The sequence below is a fragment of the Poromitra crassiceps genome, assembly GCF_964638095.1.
Source record: "Poromitra crassiceps genome assembly, chromosome: 7".
Taxonomy (NCBI): domain Eukaryota; kingdom Metazoa; phylum Chordata; class Actinopteri; order Beryciformes; family Melamphaidae; genus Poromitra; species Poromitra crassiceps.
In genome coordinates this window covers 18,886,778-18,905,079 of record NC_139628.1, presented here as the reverse complement: position 1 = coordinate 18,905,079, position 18,302 = coordinate 18,886,778, and the positions used below count along the sequence as shown (strand labels likewise).

Genomic DNA, 18,302 nt, shown 5'->3' with positions numbered 1-18,302 from the left:
CAATATCTGTCATTGGGCCAAATGTCAGGTCTCTACCATTTACCAACTCACGGGAATTTGCGTCGGGGCAGATGAACAAGAAGAACGAGAAGAATAATATTAAACCGGGTGAAAAACAATAGGGTTTCAGCCCCTTCAGGGCTTGAACCCCTAACTAGAAAAAACATGAGATTGGAGATAAGGCTTATCTTGAAATAGAATGAGTTACACCGTCACTTAGATTTACTTTGAACTAAAAGGTTTCTCAGCAGTATAAATTCTCATTATGCATCTTCAGTTTTTCTTCAAACTCAAACAACAAGACTTTTCTTAGTCTATTTTTTATGCATCTTCAGTTTTTCCTGTCAAGTAAACAGTTTTGCCAGAAACTCAATTGAATGGTTTCTCTCCTGTATAACTTCTCATGTGTCTCTTCAGAGACTTGTTCAACTGAACTACTTTCCACACATTGAACTTCAACAAACAAAGACGTTTCTTTGTCTATTTTTGAAAAAAAAAAATTTTTTTTTTTTTTTCACGATATGAGATTTCATCTCAACGATACATATCGTGACGTTTTACTATCGCGAAATTTCGTGGGACGATATATTGTGACACCCCTACTTGACATGCATTCATACTGTGGTCAAAAGGTACTGTAGGGTGGAGGAAAGAAGATGAATAACTAGAACTTCTCTCCTGTTTTCTTCATCAACAGACGAAGTCCCAAAGCCCTCGGTGTCACGTAGGCCGCCATCTTGTTCTTCCTCGCCCTTCTGCACTCTGAGCTGTGATGGAGACGTCACAGATGCTGGACCAGTCACCTACAGCTGGAGGACAGATGGAGGAGCCTGGAAAGAGTCAACACAGCTGAAGAACATAGCCAATGATGACAAATGGCAGAAGGTTAAAAATATCTCCTGCCAAATGAAGAACCCACTTGGTGCCAAAGAGAGTGAACCCCATGACAATCCATTCTGGTTAGGTATGTCAGGGCCTTTGGGGGGGGAAGGGAGGGATACTATGAGTGCGGTGGTTTTCATCGTGGGTCCCGTGACCACCGGGGGTCTTTGAAGGGCTTCGACGGGGTCCCCAGGAAATTGATGGATGGTTAAATGTCACCATTATTTCATTTACAAGAATCTAACAATTGGAGAATGTAGCAGATTATATAGTTTCACTGTTATCTCACTCTACCTACAATATAATATTTTATGGGAATTCTGGACAAAATCAGATCCGACAAAAACAAATTCTCAGAGAGACACTATCTATCTATCTTTCTTCTATATATATAAAAAGGGAGCAGTGGCGAACCGTGCCTATCAGAACTGGGCCTTCTATGCGGTAACCCCCCCCCCATCCCCCACACACACACACACACAATATATAGCCTACTGTACGTGCAAGTCTGAGGTCTCTGTGCGTCTTTTTACGCATTGGTGAGGGTGGACTATTAGGGCGGACTATTATGATTTGTCTCCCACAGCCAGGTTCTTTAGGTCACTGTATCGTTACAGTCTGTCAGTAACACAACCACAGTTTAACAATTAGCTCAATACACAGAAAGACTCCGAAATTACAAGCACAACGAACTGTAAAACCCGCGGACAGGTCCAAAACTCCCCCTGCCCACCGACATCAGCTGCCCCAGCCCCCAGCGCCACCAGCAATAAAAAAAAATGTTTTTAACTTACCAATGACGTTCACTTGATGACAAAACCCATTGTCTTGAAAAGCAACAAGCAAGCCCTCCAAGCTAGCCTGGAAATAGCGAAAATATAGCTTGACAGCTCCAGATTAAATCCTTTGAAAACTACCGTTGCACGTCCATTTCCTCATGACAACCCCATGTCACAACCACATCATCATAAACTCCTCCCTCCTTGTTGTCCGTCTCGTCTCCTGGTTGGCTTGGATTCGCAAATCCCTCGAAATATCCCACCCACACTCAACTAATTGTGATTGGCTAACACTCAATGTAATTCTGATTGGTTAAGACACCTGTTTCAAAATTGTCATCCTCATGTCATGACTAGAGTCGGGTCTTCGCGAAGGGTTGCTGGCTTGCTGTCAATCAAATACCATTTGCCGGTGGAGGCTGGTCCAAATATTTAACTCCATATTTGCTGAAACAAAGTGAGTCCAAGATCTGAACAATTTAGCGACACTGTTATTTCAGTTAATAAAAACTAATAAATAACAAATACAAATAATTTATTAGGGGGATTTTTTTATTTTTTATTTTTTTTATTCTTGGGTATTCAGTGAATACCTAGAAGGCCCTGATGGTTCGCCACTGAAAGGGAGCATGTGGGCAAAAAATCGTTGGCCCAGTCTCAATGTCCCCCTTAAGCACTGAGCCCTGAGTCCTCACAGATTTAATTGACATCAGTTGGTAAGTGATTGAGTGGGAGAGGCTGCAAGGGATCAAAATGGTATAAAGAGGAATTGAACAGCACTCTCATGTTACCCTGACAACACCAACAACAAGTGCAGCCATGTTTCTCAGCTTTGTGGGGTTGGGATTTGTTGTCTTACATTATATATAAGTATATATACCCGCTCCAGCCACCTTCCGGCGCTATCGTTTGCGCGCCACTTATTGCTATCTTCCCAGCGTCTTAAGCTATCGTCTGCCTCCACCGTCCAGTTTTGCACTGGGATCTAAGCGCAGACACAGGTGTAGGCGTGGCCCACCCAGGTGTGCCCGTGGCCCTCTAGCCTATCATCTGCCTCCCGCAAGTGTCATTTTGCGCTCTGGCGAAGATACCGTCGGTATGTTCCGAGCGGAAAGAGAGGTTTAGGTGTTGACCGTGCCAAAATAGGCGTTCCAGCGCAATGTGTTAGAAAAAATGGCCTTGGGTGCTCTCAATATTAACACCACCAAATAGCGCAGACAGTATTCTCCGGGCAGTGAAGAAAATCCTTGCTTTTACGCACGGCATGGATGTCACTCTAACACTCCAACACCTCGCGCCTGCACACACTCTTCCCAGCGAGCATTTTTAGATTGAAAAGACGTTTAAAAAACGTTTAGGGTCAACGTTGAAAAAACACGCAAGAAAGGTTCAAGAGAGAAAGTTTTTTCACAGACTATTTGCAGACGTTTAGTTCACATTTAGACCATATTTCACCAGGATCTTGAATTAAAAATCCAGCACCACACACGAGATTCAAACCATGTTCTCCCACGTTCATTTACTTATAATACATAGGGAGCCGGGCACATATATACTCTATCTCGCACACAACTTGTAGACTACACGATTGTACGATACCACAGGCTCAACGATCGGGAGGACAGGTTATTTTGTGTGATGTGTACGAGACTATTATATTATGTAACAGACTAAAATTATGTTGTGTGTGTGTGCGTCTATAGTCTGTAGGCTGTATACGGCGCCAGAGGTTAACTTAATTTAACAGTACACCAGCAAGTCAGGGGGTACACAGAGCCTCGTATACAGTCTGTTACAATAACATAGCGTGCCCAGAGTACCTCGTTCCGCACTTGGTGCAGACCGGTGCAGATTTGCTTTGTTTTGTTGCTGGGGGCTGAACAAATATTGTCATGCCGTAACCCAGGAACTTTGATGATAGAGAGGACGACAAAAAAATGTCCTCGCTACCAGAGCGCCAGACTTTTCTGAGGGTTGGGGGCCAAACGGCGCCGGTGCGGAAAAATGTTGGGCATTTGAAGTCAGGTTTAGAAGAATAACTCATTTTAAATTAACAGTTGTGATGTCATTATTCAGTCTTAAACACCAATATTTGATCCTTTTCTCACTCACTCCTATGTCACCACTTGGTCTCCCTGCAGGGCTTGAAATTAACTTTTTTGACCACCTGCCAATATGGCTGCTAGAAGTTACCAGCCAATTAGAATTTCCACTAGCCAAAATGTTTTTCTAGAAATAAACCAGAATATGAGTAGGTTAATTTAAGCACAAGTATTAGTAAGTGGCCCAGGATTCTCAAAGCCTGTGTTGAGGGTCACACAAGAACAAAAATGCACTCTTGAAGCTAAATAAATCCAAAACCAACAAGTTAATTATTTACAGTTTTACTTCATTGTAGAACAGTCATTTCTTACACATGAGATTACTTTTAGCCTTTTAATCATAAAGATTATTGAAAGATATTCCATATTCCAGACTGAAATGTTATAACAGAAGTGGAGTATTGGCCAGAATGATGAGGTATCTTGTATGTTGCCTTCAGGTGCACTGTTTTTTTTTTGTTTTTTTTTACAGTGTATAAAGTAACCAGTAGGCGGAGAAATAGCTGGCTGCCGGGGCTTTGGGAACTCCCTGTCTAAGTGCCATTTCTTGATTGTGTTTGATTATTTTCAGTATTTTTCTGAATAGAGTCTTGTGCGTATAATCGAGGGGCTCTATTCTCCTCCTGGCCTTAGGCGCTAAACTGGCGTTAAACGCAAAAAAACACGCTTTCCGCCTGCCTACCCGTGACTCGGGAAGATAGCATCATGTTTTTACACCCCCGAAATGCGCTTTACGCTGAAGAGGCATGGCGCAGTGCCAGAATAGGCCAGAATGGGCGTTTTCTGCCTTAAATACCAGCCTGGCGTTAATTCTGTGGTTAGCGCTTTTCAAAACCAGGCCTTATTCAGTGCGCCAACCCCGGGGATGCACCCATGCCGTTATTCAATCACTCTTTCTGCCGCTATCTCACTCTCCCCCCCCCCCCCCCTCTCTCACTCCCTCTCTCCCTCTCTCGCACGTCAATTTCTGCCCCTATTGCACACTGGAAGCATCAGATCTGAAATGTAGGCTACACCACAGAATGATAGAACCATCACTATTTTGGGGAAAGTCCACTAATTTATTGTATGTAGGCACTAGGCAGGCACAATGACAGATGAAAAAAAAGTTGTTATACGCTCCTGAGTCCCGACCCCATTAGCTGCATTGGATTTTTGATTTCTCTTTGATATTTGGGATTACTTCTGAAAACTAAGTACTAATACACAAAAATTAAAAATTAAAAGTAAGTAGGAAAGGAAATAGTTAAAAATTATGTCCTCGCATAAGATCACTGGTGCAATCTTTCTGTTAACACAATAAAGTCACCAACTTGTAATACAGTATTAATCTTTATTTGAATGCCTATCATGGCTGTGCAAAAATAAAATGCAGAAAAACATCCTCCAGCTCAGAGAGGTTGCCTGTTATCCGATACAGCAATTTTTCAGCTGCTGTCAGATCAACATGCCCTGGAAACACCCAAAAAACACGTAAAAATATGTATGATTTATAGTATTTCTTATTTATATTTATAATTGATATTTATTGTTTATATTTATATTGTATACCACACCCAATAACTATTTAGACTTGTAAACTAGTATAGTGTCTTCCCTTATCTCCCCAAATAATGTTTTCTCATTACATCTTCACCTCAGAAAACGGAAGGATTAACCCACTGTCCTCGCACAAGTGCTTCAACTTTAGCAACACATTACTTTGTTACTAATGCAACATTTATTTCAAACCTGCATGTCTTTACAAACTTCAAAGGGTCCTAAGCATAAATCAACAAGTTCCATCCATACAATTTGATCAGGTTTATTACCTTGGCCACGTTTGTATCGGGAGTGCTCGTAGGAGGATTTGGTTGATTTGCTAGCCATCTTGTATTGACAGGAAGTAGATTTTTCTTCTTCTACTATGACGAAATTGTACCTTAGGTGTCCCCAAGTGAGGACAAGAGGTCTGAGTTCAGCAGAAATAAGTATTATAGTATAGAAATGGCAAAATGTGATGTCATCGCAGGAACCCCAGGGGACTCAGGAGGATACCGTAGTTTTGAGCCCCTGTCATTCAGGCGTGATTTCTAACCCATAAGCAATAACCACGCCCTGTGGCGCCGGGATTGGCCAGGAGCAACACTGGAGGACACGCAGCTCAGCGTTGAGGGTTGGGGGCCAAACGGCGCCGGTGCGGAAAAATGTTGGGCATTTGAAGTCAGGTTTAGAAGAATAACTCATTTTAAATTAACAGTTGTGATGTCATTATTCAGTCTTAAACACCAATATTTGATCCTTTTCTCACTCACTCCTATGTCACCACTTGGTCTCCCTGCAGGGCTTGAAATTAACTTTTTTGACCACCTGCCAATATGGCTGCTAGAAGTTACCAGCCAATTAGAATTTCCACTAGCCAAAATGTTTTTCTAGAAATAAACCAGAATATGAGTTGGTTAATTTAAGCACAAGTATCAGTAAGTGGCCCAGGATTCTCAAAGCCTGTGTTGAGGGTCACACAAGAACAAAAATGCACTCTTGAAGCTAAATAAATCCAAAACCAACAAGTTAATTATTTACAGTTTTACTTCATTGTAGAACAGTCATTTCTTACACATGAGATTACTTTTAGCCTTTTAATCATAAAGATTATTGAAAGATATTCCATATTCCAGACTGAAATGTTATAACAGAAGTGGAGTATTGGCCAGAATGATGAGGTATCTTGTATGTTGCCTTCAGGTGCACTGTTTTTTTTTATTTATTTTTACAGTGTATAAAGTAACCAGTAGGCGGAGAAATAGCTGGCTGCCGGGGCTTTGGGAACTCCCTGTCTAAGTGCCATTTCTTGATTGTGTTTGATTATTTTCAGTATTTTTCTGAATAGAGTCTTGTGCGTATAATCGAGGGGCTCTATTCTCCTCCTGGCCTTAGGCGCTAAACTGGCGTTAAACGCAAAAAAACACGCTTTCCGCCTGCCTACCCGTGACTCGGGAAGATAGCATCATGTTTTTAAACCCCCGAAATGCGCTTTACGCTGAAGAGGCATGTTGCAGTGCCAGAATAGGCCAGAATGGGCGTTTTCTGCCTTAAATACCAGCCTGGCGTTAATTCTGTGGTTAGCGCTTTTCAAAACCAGGCCTTATTCAGTGCGCCAACCCCGGGGATGCACCCATGCCGTTATTCAATCACTCTTTCTGCCGCTATCTCACTCTCCCCCCCCCCCCTCTCTCACTCCCTCTCTCCCTCTCTCGCACGTCAATTTCTGCCCCTATTGCACACTGGAAGCATCAGATCTGAAATGTAGGCTACACCACAGAATGATAGAACCATCACTATTTTGGGGAAAGTCCACTAATTTATTGTATGTAGGCACTAGGCAGGCACAATGACAGATGAAAAAAAAGTTGTTATACGCTCCTGAGTCCCGACCCCATTAGCTGCATTGGATTTTTGATTTCTCTTTGATATTTGGGATTACTTCTGAAAACTAAGTACTAATACACAAAAATTAAAAATTAAAAGTAAGTAGGAAAGGAAATAGTTAAAAATTATGTCCTCGCATAAGGTCACTGGTGCAATCTTTCTGTTAACACAATAAAGTCACCAACTTGTAATACAGTATTAATCTTTATTTGAATGCCTATCATGGCTGTGCAAAAATAAAATGCAGAAAAACATCCTCCAGCTCAGAGAGGTTGCCTGTTATCCGATACAGCAATTTTTCAGCTGCTGTCAGATCAACATGCCCTGGAAACACCCAAAAAACACGTAAAAATATGTATGATTTATAGTATTTCTTATTTATATTTATAATTGATATTTATTGTTTATATTTATATTGTATACCACACCCAATAACTATTTAGACTTGTAAACTAGTATAGTGTCTTCCCTTATCTCCCCAAATAATGTTTTCTCATTACATCTTCACCTCAGAAAACGGAAGGATTAACCCACTGTCCTCGCACAAGTGCTTCAACTTTAGCAACACATTACTTTGTTACTAATGCAACATTTATTTCAAACCTGCATGTCTTTACAAACTTCAAAGGGTCCTAAGCATAAATCAACAAGTTCCATCCATACAATTTGATCAGGTTTATTACCTTGGCCACGTTTGTATCGGGAGTGCTCGTAGGAGGATTTGGTTGATTTGCTAGCCATCTTGTATTGACAGGAAGTAGATTTTTCTTCTTCTACTATGACGAAATTGTACCTTAGGTGTCCCCAAGTGAGGACAAGAGGTCTGAGTTCAGCAGAAATAAGTATTATAGTATAGAAATGGCAAAATGTGATGTCATCGCAGGAACCCCAGGGGACTCAGGAGGATACCGTAGTTTTGAGCCCCTGTCATTCAGGCGTGATTTCTAACCCATAAGCAATAACCACGCCCTGTGGCGCCGGGATTGGCCAGGAGCAACACTGGAGGACACGCAGCTCAGCGTTGAGGGTTGGGGGCCAAACGGCGCCGGTGCGGAAAAATGTTGGGCATTTGAAGTCAGGTTTAGAAGAATAACTCATTTTAAATTAACAGTTGTGATGTCATTATTCAGTCTTAAACACCAATATTTGATCCTTTTCTCACTCACTCCTATGTCACCACTTGGTCTCCCTGCAGGGCTTGAAATTAACTTTTTTGACCACCTGCCAATATGGCTGCTAGAAGTTACCAGCCAATTAGAATTTCCACTAGCCAAAATGTTTTTCTAGAAATAAACCAGAATATGAGTTGGTTAATTTAAGCACAAGTATCAGTAAGTGGCCCAGGATTCTCAAAGCCTGTGTTGAGGGTCACACAAGAACAAAAATGCACTCTTGAAGCTAAATAAATCCAAAACCAACAAGTTAATTATTTACAGTTTTACTTCATTGTAGAACAGTCATTTCTTACACATGAGATTACTTTTAGCCTTTTAATCATAAAGATTATTGAAAGATATTCCATATTCCAGACTGAAATGTTATAACAGAAGTGGAGTATTGGCCAGAATGATGAGGTATCTTGTATGTTGCCTTCAGGTGCACTGTTTTTTTTTATTTTTTTTTACAGTGTATAAAGTAACCAGTAGGCGGAGAAATAGCTGGCTGCCGGGGCTTTGGGAACTCCCTGTCTAAGTGCCATTTCTTGATTGTGTTTGATTATTTTCAGTATTTTTCTGAATAGAGTCTTGTGCGTATAATCGAGGGGCTCTATTCTCCTCCTGGCCTTAGGCGCTAAACTGGCGTTAAACGCAAAAAAACACGCTTTCCGCCTGCCTACCCGTGACTCGGGAAGATAGCATCATGTTTTTAAACCCCCGAAATGCGCTTTACGCTGAAGAGGCATGTTGCAGTGCCAGAATAGGCCAGAATGGGCGTTTTCTGCCTTAAATACCAGCCTGGCGTTAATTCTGTGGTTAGCGCTTTTCAAAACCAGGCCTTATTCAGTGCGCCAACCCCGGGGATGCACCCATGCCGTTATTCAATCACTCTTTCTGCCGCTATCTCACTCTCCCCCCCCCCCTCTCTCACTCCCTCTCTCCCTCTCTCGCACGTAAATTTCTGCCCCTATTGCACACTGGAAGCATCAGATCTGAAATGTAGGCTACACCACAGAATGATAGAACCATCACTATTTTGGGGAAAGTCCACTAATTTATTGTATGTAGGCACTAGGCAGGCACAATGACAGATGAAAAAAAAGTTGTTATACGCTCCTGAGTCCCGACCCCATTAGCTGCATTGGATTTTTGATTTCTCTTTGATATTTGGGATTACTTCTGAAAACTAAGTACTAATACACAAAAATTAAAAATTAAAAGTAAGTAGGAAAGGAAATAGTTAAAAATTATGTCCTCGCATAAGGTCACTGGTGCAATCTTTCTGTTAACACAATAAAGTCACCAACTTGTAATACAGTATTAATCTTTATTTGAATGTCTATCATGGCTGTGCAAAAATAAAATGCAGAAAAACATCCTCCAGCTCAGAGAGGTTGCCTGTTATCCGATACAGCAATTTTTCAGCTGCTGTCAGATCAACATGCCCTGGAAACACCCAAAAAACACGTAAAAATATGTATGATTTATAGTATTTCTTATTTATATTTATAATTGATATTTATTGTTTATATTTATATTGTATACCACACCCAATAACTATTTAGACTTGTAAACTAGTATAGTGTCTTCCCTTATCTCCCCAAATAATGTTTTCTCATTACATCTTCACCTCAGAAAACGGAAGGATTAACCCACTGTCCTCGCACAAGTGCTTCAACTTTAGCAACACATTACTTTGTTACTAATGCAACATTTATTTCAAACCTGCATGTCTTTACAAACTTCAAAGGGTCCTAAGCATAAATCAACAAGTTCCATCCATACAATTTGATCAGGTTTATTACCTTGGCCACGTTTGTATCGGGAGTGCTCGTAGGAGGATTTGGTTGATTTGCTAGCCATCTTGTATTGACAGGAAGTAGATTTTTCTTCTTCTACTATGACGAAATTGTACCTTAGGTGTCCCCAAGTGAGGACAAGAGGTCTGAGTTCAGCAGAAATAAGTATTATAGTATAGAAATGGCAAAATGTGATGTCATCGCAGGAACCCCAGGGGACTCAGGAGGATACCGTAGTTTTGAGCCCCTGTCATTCAGGCGTGATTTCTAACCCATAAGCAATAACCACGCCCTGTGGCGCCGGGATTGGCCAGGAGCAACACTGGAGGACACGCAGCTCAGCGTTGAGGGTTGGGGGCCAAACGGCGCCGGTGCGGAAAAATGTTGGGCATTTGAAGTCAGGTTTAGAAGAATAACTCATTTTAAATTAACAGTTGTGATGTCATTATTCAGTCTTAAACACCAATATTTGATCCTTTTCTCACTCACTCCTATGTCACCACTTGGTCTCCCTGCAGGGCTTGAAATTAACTTTTTTGACCACCTGCCAATATGGCTGCTAGAAGTTACCAGCCAATTAGAATTTCCACTAGCCAAAATGTTTTTCTAGAAATAAACCAGAATATGAGTTGGTTAATTTAAGCACAAGTATCAGTAAGTGGCCCAGGATTCTCAAAGCCTGTGTTGAGGGTCACACAAGAACAAAAATGCACTCTTGAAGCTAAATAAATCCAAAACCAACAAGTTAATTATTTACAGTTTTACTTCATTGTAGAACAGTCATTTCTTACACATGAGATTACTTTTAGCCTTTTAATCATAAAGATTATTGAAAGATATTCCATATTCCAGACTGAAATGTTATAACAGAAGTGGAGTATTGGCCAGAATGATGAGGTATCTTGTATGTTGCCTTCAGGTGCACTGTTTTTTTTTATTTTTTTTTACAGTGTATAAAGTAACCAGTAGGCGGAGAAATAGCTGGCTGCCGGGGCTTTGGGAACTCCCTGTCTAAGTGCCATTTCTTGATTGTGTTTGATTATTTTCAGTATTTTTCTGAATAGAGTCTTGTGCGTATAATCGAGGGGCTCTATTCTCCTCCTGGCCTTAGGCGCTAAACTGGCGTTAAACGCAAAAAAACACGCTTTCCGCCTGCCTACCCGTGACTCGGGAAGATAGCATCATGTTTTTACACCCCCGAAATGCGCTTTACGCTGAAGAGGCATGGCGCAGTGCCAGAATAGGCCAGAATGGGCGTTTTCTGCCTTAAATACCAGCCTGGCGTTAATTCTGTGGTTAGCGCTTTTCAAAACCAGGCCTTATTCAGTGCGCCAACCCCGGGGATGCACCCATGCCGTTATTCAATCACTCTTTCTGCCGCTATCTCACTCTCCCCCCCCCCCCTCTCTCACTCCCTCTCTCCCTCTCTCGCACGTCAATTTCTGCCCCTATTGCACACTGGAAGCATCAGATCTGAAATGTAGGCTACACCACAGAATGATAGAACCATCACTATTTTGGGGAAAGTCCACTAATTTATTGTATGTAGGCACTAGGCAGGCACAATGACAGATGAAAAAAAAGTTGTTATACGCTCCTGAGTCCCGACCCCATTAGCTGCATTGGATTTTTGATTTCTCTTTGATATTTGGGATTACTTCTGAAAACTAAGTACTAATACACAAAAATTAAAAATTAAAAGTAAGTAGGAAAGGAAATAGTTAAAAATTATGTCCTCGCATAAGGTCACTGGTGCAATCTTTCTGTTAACACAATAAAGTCACCAACTTGTAATACAGTATTAATCTTTATTTGAATGCCTATCATGGCTGTGCAAAAATAAAATGCAGAAAAACATCCTCCAGCTCAGAGAGGTTGCCTGTTATCCGATACAGCAATTTTTCAGCTGCTGTCAGATCAACATGCCCTGGAAACACCCAAAAAACACGTAAAAATATGTATGATTTATAGTATTTCTTATTTATATTTATAATTGATATTTATTGTTTATATTTATATTGTATACCACACCCAATAACTATTTAGACTTGTAAACTAGTATAGTGTCTTCCCTTATCTCCCCAAATAATGTTTTCTCATTACATCTTCACCTCAGAAAACGGAAGGATTAACCCACTGTCCTCGCACAAGTGCTTCAACTTTAGCAACACATTACTTTGTTACTAATGCAACATTTATTTCAAACCTGCATGTCTTTACAAACTTCAAAGGGTCCTAAGCATAAATCAACAAGTTCCATCCATACAATTTGATCAGGTTTATTACCTTGGCCACGTTTGTATCGGGAGTGCTCGTAGGAGGATTTGGTTGATTTGCTAGCCATCTTGTATTGACAGGAAGTAGATTTTTCTTCTTCTACTATGACGAAATTGTACCTTAGGTGTCCCCAAGTGAGGACAAGAGGTCTGAGTTCAGCAGAAATAAGTATTATAGTATAGAAATGGCAAAATGTGATGTCATCGCAGGAACCCCAGGGGACTCAGGAGGATACCGTAGTTTTGAGCCCCTGTCATTCAGGCGTGATTTCTAACCCCACATAGGATAAGCAATAACCACGCCCTGTGGCGCCGGGATTGGCCAGGAGCAACACTGGAGGACACGCAGCCCAGCGATTTCATGAACCAACTGAATAGCTCTTGAGAACGGACAGCGATTTGGAGAGCGGACATTGAAATGAATTATGGTCACGTCACCTACCTTCCTTAGCATAGTAATAATAATAATAAGCATAATAATTGTAATCTACACAATGTACACAATCTACAAAACATGCAATAATATAAACGGTGTTGTGTTCACGTTCATAGCTCATATAATATAATGTATAATGTATAATGTTTAACACCGTTTATACAGTGCTGTACCTTTTCTCTGGGTAAGAATTGAGCTTGAAATTAACGATATGATACATTATATTATATGAGGAAATTAACGATATGATACATTATATTATATGAGCTATGAACGTGAACACATGCATGTTTTTGTAGATTGTGTACATTGTGTAGATTACAATTATTATGCTTATTATTATTACTATGCTAAGGAAGGTAAGGTGACCATAATTAATTTAAATGTCCGCTCTCGAAATCGCTGTCCGTTCTCAAGAGCTATTCAGTTGGTTCATGAAATCGCTGGGCTGCGTGCCCTCCAGTGGTTGTGGTGTGGGAGATTCCAGCTGTCAAAAGAAGAAGACAAAACACTTGCTCCTGGCCAATCCCGGCGCTTGACTGCTGCGTAGGCGGGCACAGGGTGTGGTTATTGCTTATCCTATGTGGGGTTAGAAATCACGCGTCCTTCAGAGGCTGTTGCATCATCCTACGTCCTCTGCCGTGCAGAGGGGGAGAAGAAAAGGCAGCGAGAAAAACCAATGCAATACAAACTTTCACCAATCTAATCTCATCATGACATCCAGGGATAGGCTATATTTTTCTAGCCGATGTGTTTAGAACATTCTTTTCACTTTGCTCTTGCTATAGTGTAGCGTATTTACATGCTTGCTGTATTTAAAGTGCCGTGAGATTTGTTTGAGGAGCATATGGAGACAGACAATGATGAAAGCGGGAGGGGGGGAGCTCAGAGCGCTTTGGTCAGGCTTTGGAATCGGAGCTTGAAAGGGAAGAATGTGATTGGTTTACTGCAGATCGCCAATGGCCACAGTTGTGAATAATTCCATTCCAAAATAAAAGCGATCCCGTGTTTTTCATGCTTTTCCTGTTTTCCATGCAGATTGTTTTATTTTTTTACAATCTTCGTTCTCAGGACACTCTACAATTTTCTGTTCCCAAAGTCCGAACTGAATTGGGGAAGAAAGCTTTTAGGTTCTCTGCACCCACCGCATGGAACAGTCTGCAGTCTGATCTTAAACTTAATAGCTTAGTAACCTTAAATGGTTTTAAGGCTATGGTAAAATCTCTTGAGAACAGGCTGTCTGTATGCAAATGTTTTATTTGATCATTTTAATGTTTTTCAATTGTATGTGTTTATGTGTTTGTTTGTTGTAACTTTGTGTTGCTGCTGTTTCTTGGCCAGGTCTCTCTTGTAAAAGAGATCTTTGATCTCAATGGGACAAACCTGGTTAAATAAAGGCTAAAAAAAAAAAAAAAAAATCTCTGAAATATTAAAAAAATCTCTGAAATATTAGGGGAGGTCCGGACCTCCCCGTCCTCATATCTAGCTACGGCCCTGGGGGGTTGTCATTGATGTGCCCACCTCTTTTCAATGTCATATGTCACTGAATTGGTCTTCTTAGGCTGTGGCCACACTGATCCATAGTGTCTGTCCCTCTGCGATCATTTCCTTCTTCACTTCTATTCATTTTCAAAGACAGCTGTCCGTCTGTCCGTGGAGCACTGATGACTTGTACGTCTCCAGCAAATTTGCATACTGTACATTTTGATGGACAGATTGTTCAAGGGGGCTGAACTTTTTCTGGATGGACAGATTGATTGGACGGTCTCTTCTCAGAGCAGACAGTCACCGCCATAACAGTTGCCCACAACTCTGTATAAACGTTATTTTAGAGCCACAATACTGTTCTAATATCAACAACTAGCCAACATATCAAAGCTGGTGGTCTAAAATTTAATTATTATTAGTTAATTATTAGTTCAAGTTCAAAGTTGTTATCGTTGTTATCGTGGCAACACTTACTTAGCAAATATAGCACACAGCTAACAGCTATGGCTAACAGCTACTGTATGTTCCAGCTCTGAGCACACGTCCTCCTGACTACAGAGTACCGCGTTATGCGCTTCCCCAGGTCATCTCAAAAACAACTCAACGGACATAAATCTGTTTTATAATTCTGGCGATTTTCTGACGCATCAGTGTGGCCACGGATTTACAGTATGCTACTGTTTCTACTACTACTACAACATATAATTAGTGAAAGTATTATTAACACTACTTTTACTATTCTAGCAGTGCTCATAATAATATTAATACCACCACTTAAATTATTACTACTGCTACTACTACTACTACTACTAATAATAATAATAATATCTTATTTTATTATAGCTGCCCCTTTGGTCAGGCTGGTTCACGGCTCCTCCAGTGACTCCTGCGCCGGCAGAGTGGAGGTTTACCATGATAACCAGTGGGGGACGGTGTGTGATGACTTGTGGGGGCTGGCCGATGCCCAGGTGGTGTGCAGGGAGCTGGGCTGTGGCAGGGCTCTGTCGGCCCCAAGTGGAGCCCACTTTGGTCAGGGAGAAGGACCCATCTGGCTGGACGACGTCAACTGTAGAGGAGCCGAGTCGACGCTGAGGGAGTGCAGACATGCGGGGTTGGGATCACATGACTGTTTCCACAGGGAAGATGCTGGCGTAGTGTGTGAAGGTAAAATACAAACTCAGCATTTTATTCTGGTTCTTTTTGTAGTGACTCTTGTGATAACTGATGAAGTAATTTCTGTACAACGGGCATATTCCACCAGGAACAACATTGCGTTAAGGCCCAATTATACTCTACGTTAAAGAAGGAAACGGAGAGGGACACAGCCTTCTGTCTGTACTCTGCGTTCATTTTGTGCATTTTCTGTCCGTGCTCTGAAAGCTTACGGATACGCATGAAATTCAGCAAAACCACACACACACTCATACATTTGACTCTCTACTGCCCACTGGTGGATGTATTGCTTAGCATGATACCAACGTGAAAGACGCATGGAAGTATGTGGGCAGTGACGATTACACCGTTTGAAATGCTGTTCGGGCATAGAAGAGCATTAGAGCCATGAGAAGGGAAAAAAGGCAGTTAAGATGAGGATCAGAATTCTGCGAAGGAAGTCAGAACTGAGAATTCTTAGTGGTAAAGTCAGAGATTCATCTCAGAGCCCTAATAGAGAGCCCTCTTCCGCTTTTGGCATACGGACCAAAGGATTTCATCCACCATTCTTTCTTCCATAGACATTTTATAAAATCCTTCTAAACATCATTTTACTTGGTCCCCCACTCCCGTCTGCTCGGCTCCCTACTCCCGACTGCTTGGCTCCCCCCCGACTCCCGACTGTTCGCCCCCCCCCCCCCCCCCCCCCCACACACTCCCGTCTGCTCGGCTCCCCCCCATTCCCAACTGCTCGGCTCCCACCCACTCCCAACTGCTCGGCTCCCCCCCCACTCCCAACTGCTCGGCTCCCCCCCACTCCCAACTGCTCGGCTCCCCCCCCACTCCCAACTGCTCGGCTCCCCCCCACTCCCGTCTGCTCGGCCCCACCCCCCACTCCCGTCTGCTCGGCTCCCCCCCACTCCCGTCTGCTCGGCTCCCCCCCCCGCTCCCGACTGCTCGGCTCCCCCCCCACTCCCGACTGCTCGGCACCCCCCCCACTCCCGACTGCTCGGCTCCCCCCCCCCCCCCAACTGCTCCCCCCCCCCACTCCGACTGCTCGCCCCCCCCCCCCCACTCCCAACTGCTCGGCTCCCCCCCCACTCCCAACTGCTCGGCTCCCCCCCCACTCCCAACTGCTCGGCTCCCCCCCCACTCCCAACTGCTCGGCTCCCCACCCACTCCCAACTGCTCGGCTCCCCCCCCCACTCCCAACTGTTCGGCTCCCCCCCCCACTCCCAACTGCTCGGCTCCCCCCCACTCCCGTCTGCTTGGCTCCCCCTCCCACTCCCGACTGCTCGGCTCCCACTCCCGTCTGCTTGGCTCCCCCCACTCCCGACTGCTCGGGTTTCTGGGTAGTATTGCGACATGGTTAGATTTAGTAGCTCCCAGCTAAGGATAGGATGGTCATAGAGTCAAGGTTCGAGGGGTGGGTAGGGGCGGTGGCTAGGCTAGGCTAGGGGGTAGGGGGGATGTTGGTGGTTTAGGCCCGGGTATGTTGAAAACGATTAGCCATGTTTTTGAGATTCCCTAAAGATTCTAAAGATTCCCTAAAGTGCCATAAGTCTCAATGACCACACTACTGCGCTGTGGGCTTCAATGTCTTTGTGCTTGTGTGTCTGGACAGACAAGGATGTAGACTGCAACTTGACTTGTTGGCGCTTGGCAGAGGCATACAACCGCAATGTGGTTATTTCTATGTATTTATTTTTTCATGTATTGACTGGCCTATTGTCTTTCTTGTCTTTCATACTGAACAGCTCGTTAGCACTACTAGACTCACCATGCCAGAAGATTTGAAGCGCTCAAGCCGACCAAGGTTTTTGAAGAACTCTGCGGGCCAAGATGATTTTTTTAATGAGTTTCATTAACTCTCTAATTGTTCCCACTCAGTTTTAGCAAGGAAAGCTGGGAGATTGTCCTCTGTCACTAATCGAGCGAATTAAGCTTTTAGCAACCGTATTGGGAAGGGAGAGTTTATTAGGAGTATAAACATTCTACATGTTTTTTTCCTCAAATGTGTTTGCTATTACAATTATAGCTGTCACTAGAAATGATTATTATTGTAATATCTGAAATATATGAACCTTTTGAATATTATTTACACTTTTTTGTCAGTAACAGTTGACACACTAATCAGTTAATATTTTGGTTTTTCAAATACATATCTTCAGTTACTATGGCTTGAGCATTTGCAAATAAAAAAAAATCTTTTTCAAGAATACAAGAAATAATGTGTGCTTCGCGCGCTCATTTCTAGTGATTTCTAGTGCACCTTGCATGTGCAAGGTTTGTTTATCTCTTCTTTTTATCTTGGTTGTTCTATTTTGAGGTTTGTTTTGTCGGGACCACCAATGAAAATAAGTTTGCCGACTTGTCATCCTGATTAATTATTTTGTACTGTAAGCTTGTGGTGTACTGTATTTTTTGATTTATCAAATAAATTAATTAATTCATATTCCAAAATGAGACCTCCATCCATCATAGATCATTGAGGTAGTGTGCAGGCTCTTTCAGGTAACTCTTAAAAATACATTGGATAAATTATGTTCAACAAATAACTTGTTTGTATAATAATATAATAATAATAATAATAATAATAATAATAATAATAATAATAATAATTATTATTATTATTATTATTATTATTGTTGTTGTTGTTGTTGTTGTTGTTGTTGTTGTTGTTGTTGTTGTTGTTGTTATTATTATTATTATTATTATATCAAATTCATATCTATTTATATGCATATATACAAAATGATAAGTGACATAATATACAATGATCACATATAATAGCCAGTGAACCACCTGCAACAGTGATGATTA

At 42.0% G+C, this 18,302-nt stretch overlaps 1 protein-coding gene across 1 annotated transcript in view; it reads left to right on the top strand.

The window, feature by feature from the left end:
* Positions 1-17,291, top strand: part of LOC310779453 (scavenger receptor cysteine-rich domain-containing protein DMBT1-like) — a gene marked incomplete at its 5' end in the record, with an annotated part of 56,255 nt that extends 38,964 nt beyond the window's left edge. The window contains 2 exons of the mRNA XM_083639986.1: positions 15,171-15,491; positions 17,237-17,291. Coding sequence (XP_083496112.1) covers positions 15,171-15,491; positions 17,237-17,244 — 329 coding nt within the window. The 3' untranslated portion in view covers positions 17,245-17,291. The remainder of the gene's footprint in view (positions 1-15,170; positions 15,492-17,236) is intronic.
* Between the last annotated feature and the right edge of the window lie 1,011 nt (positions 17,292-18,302).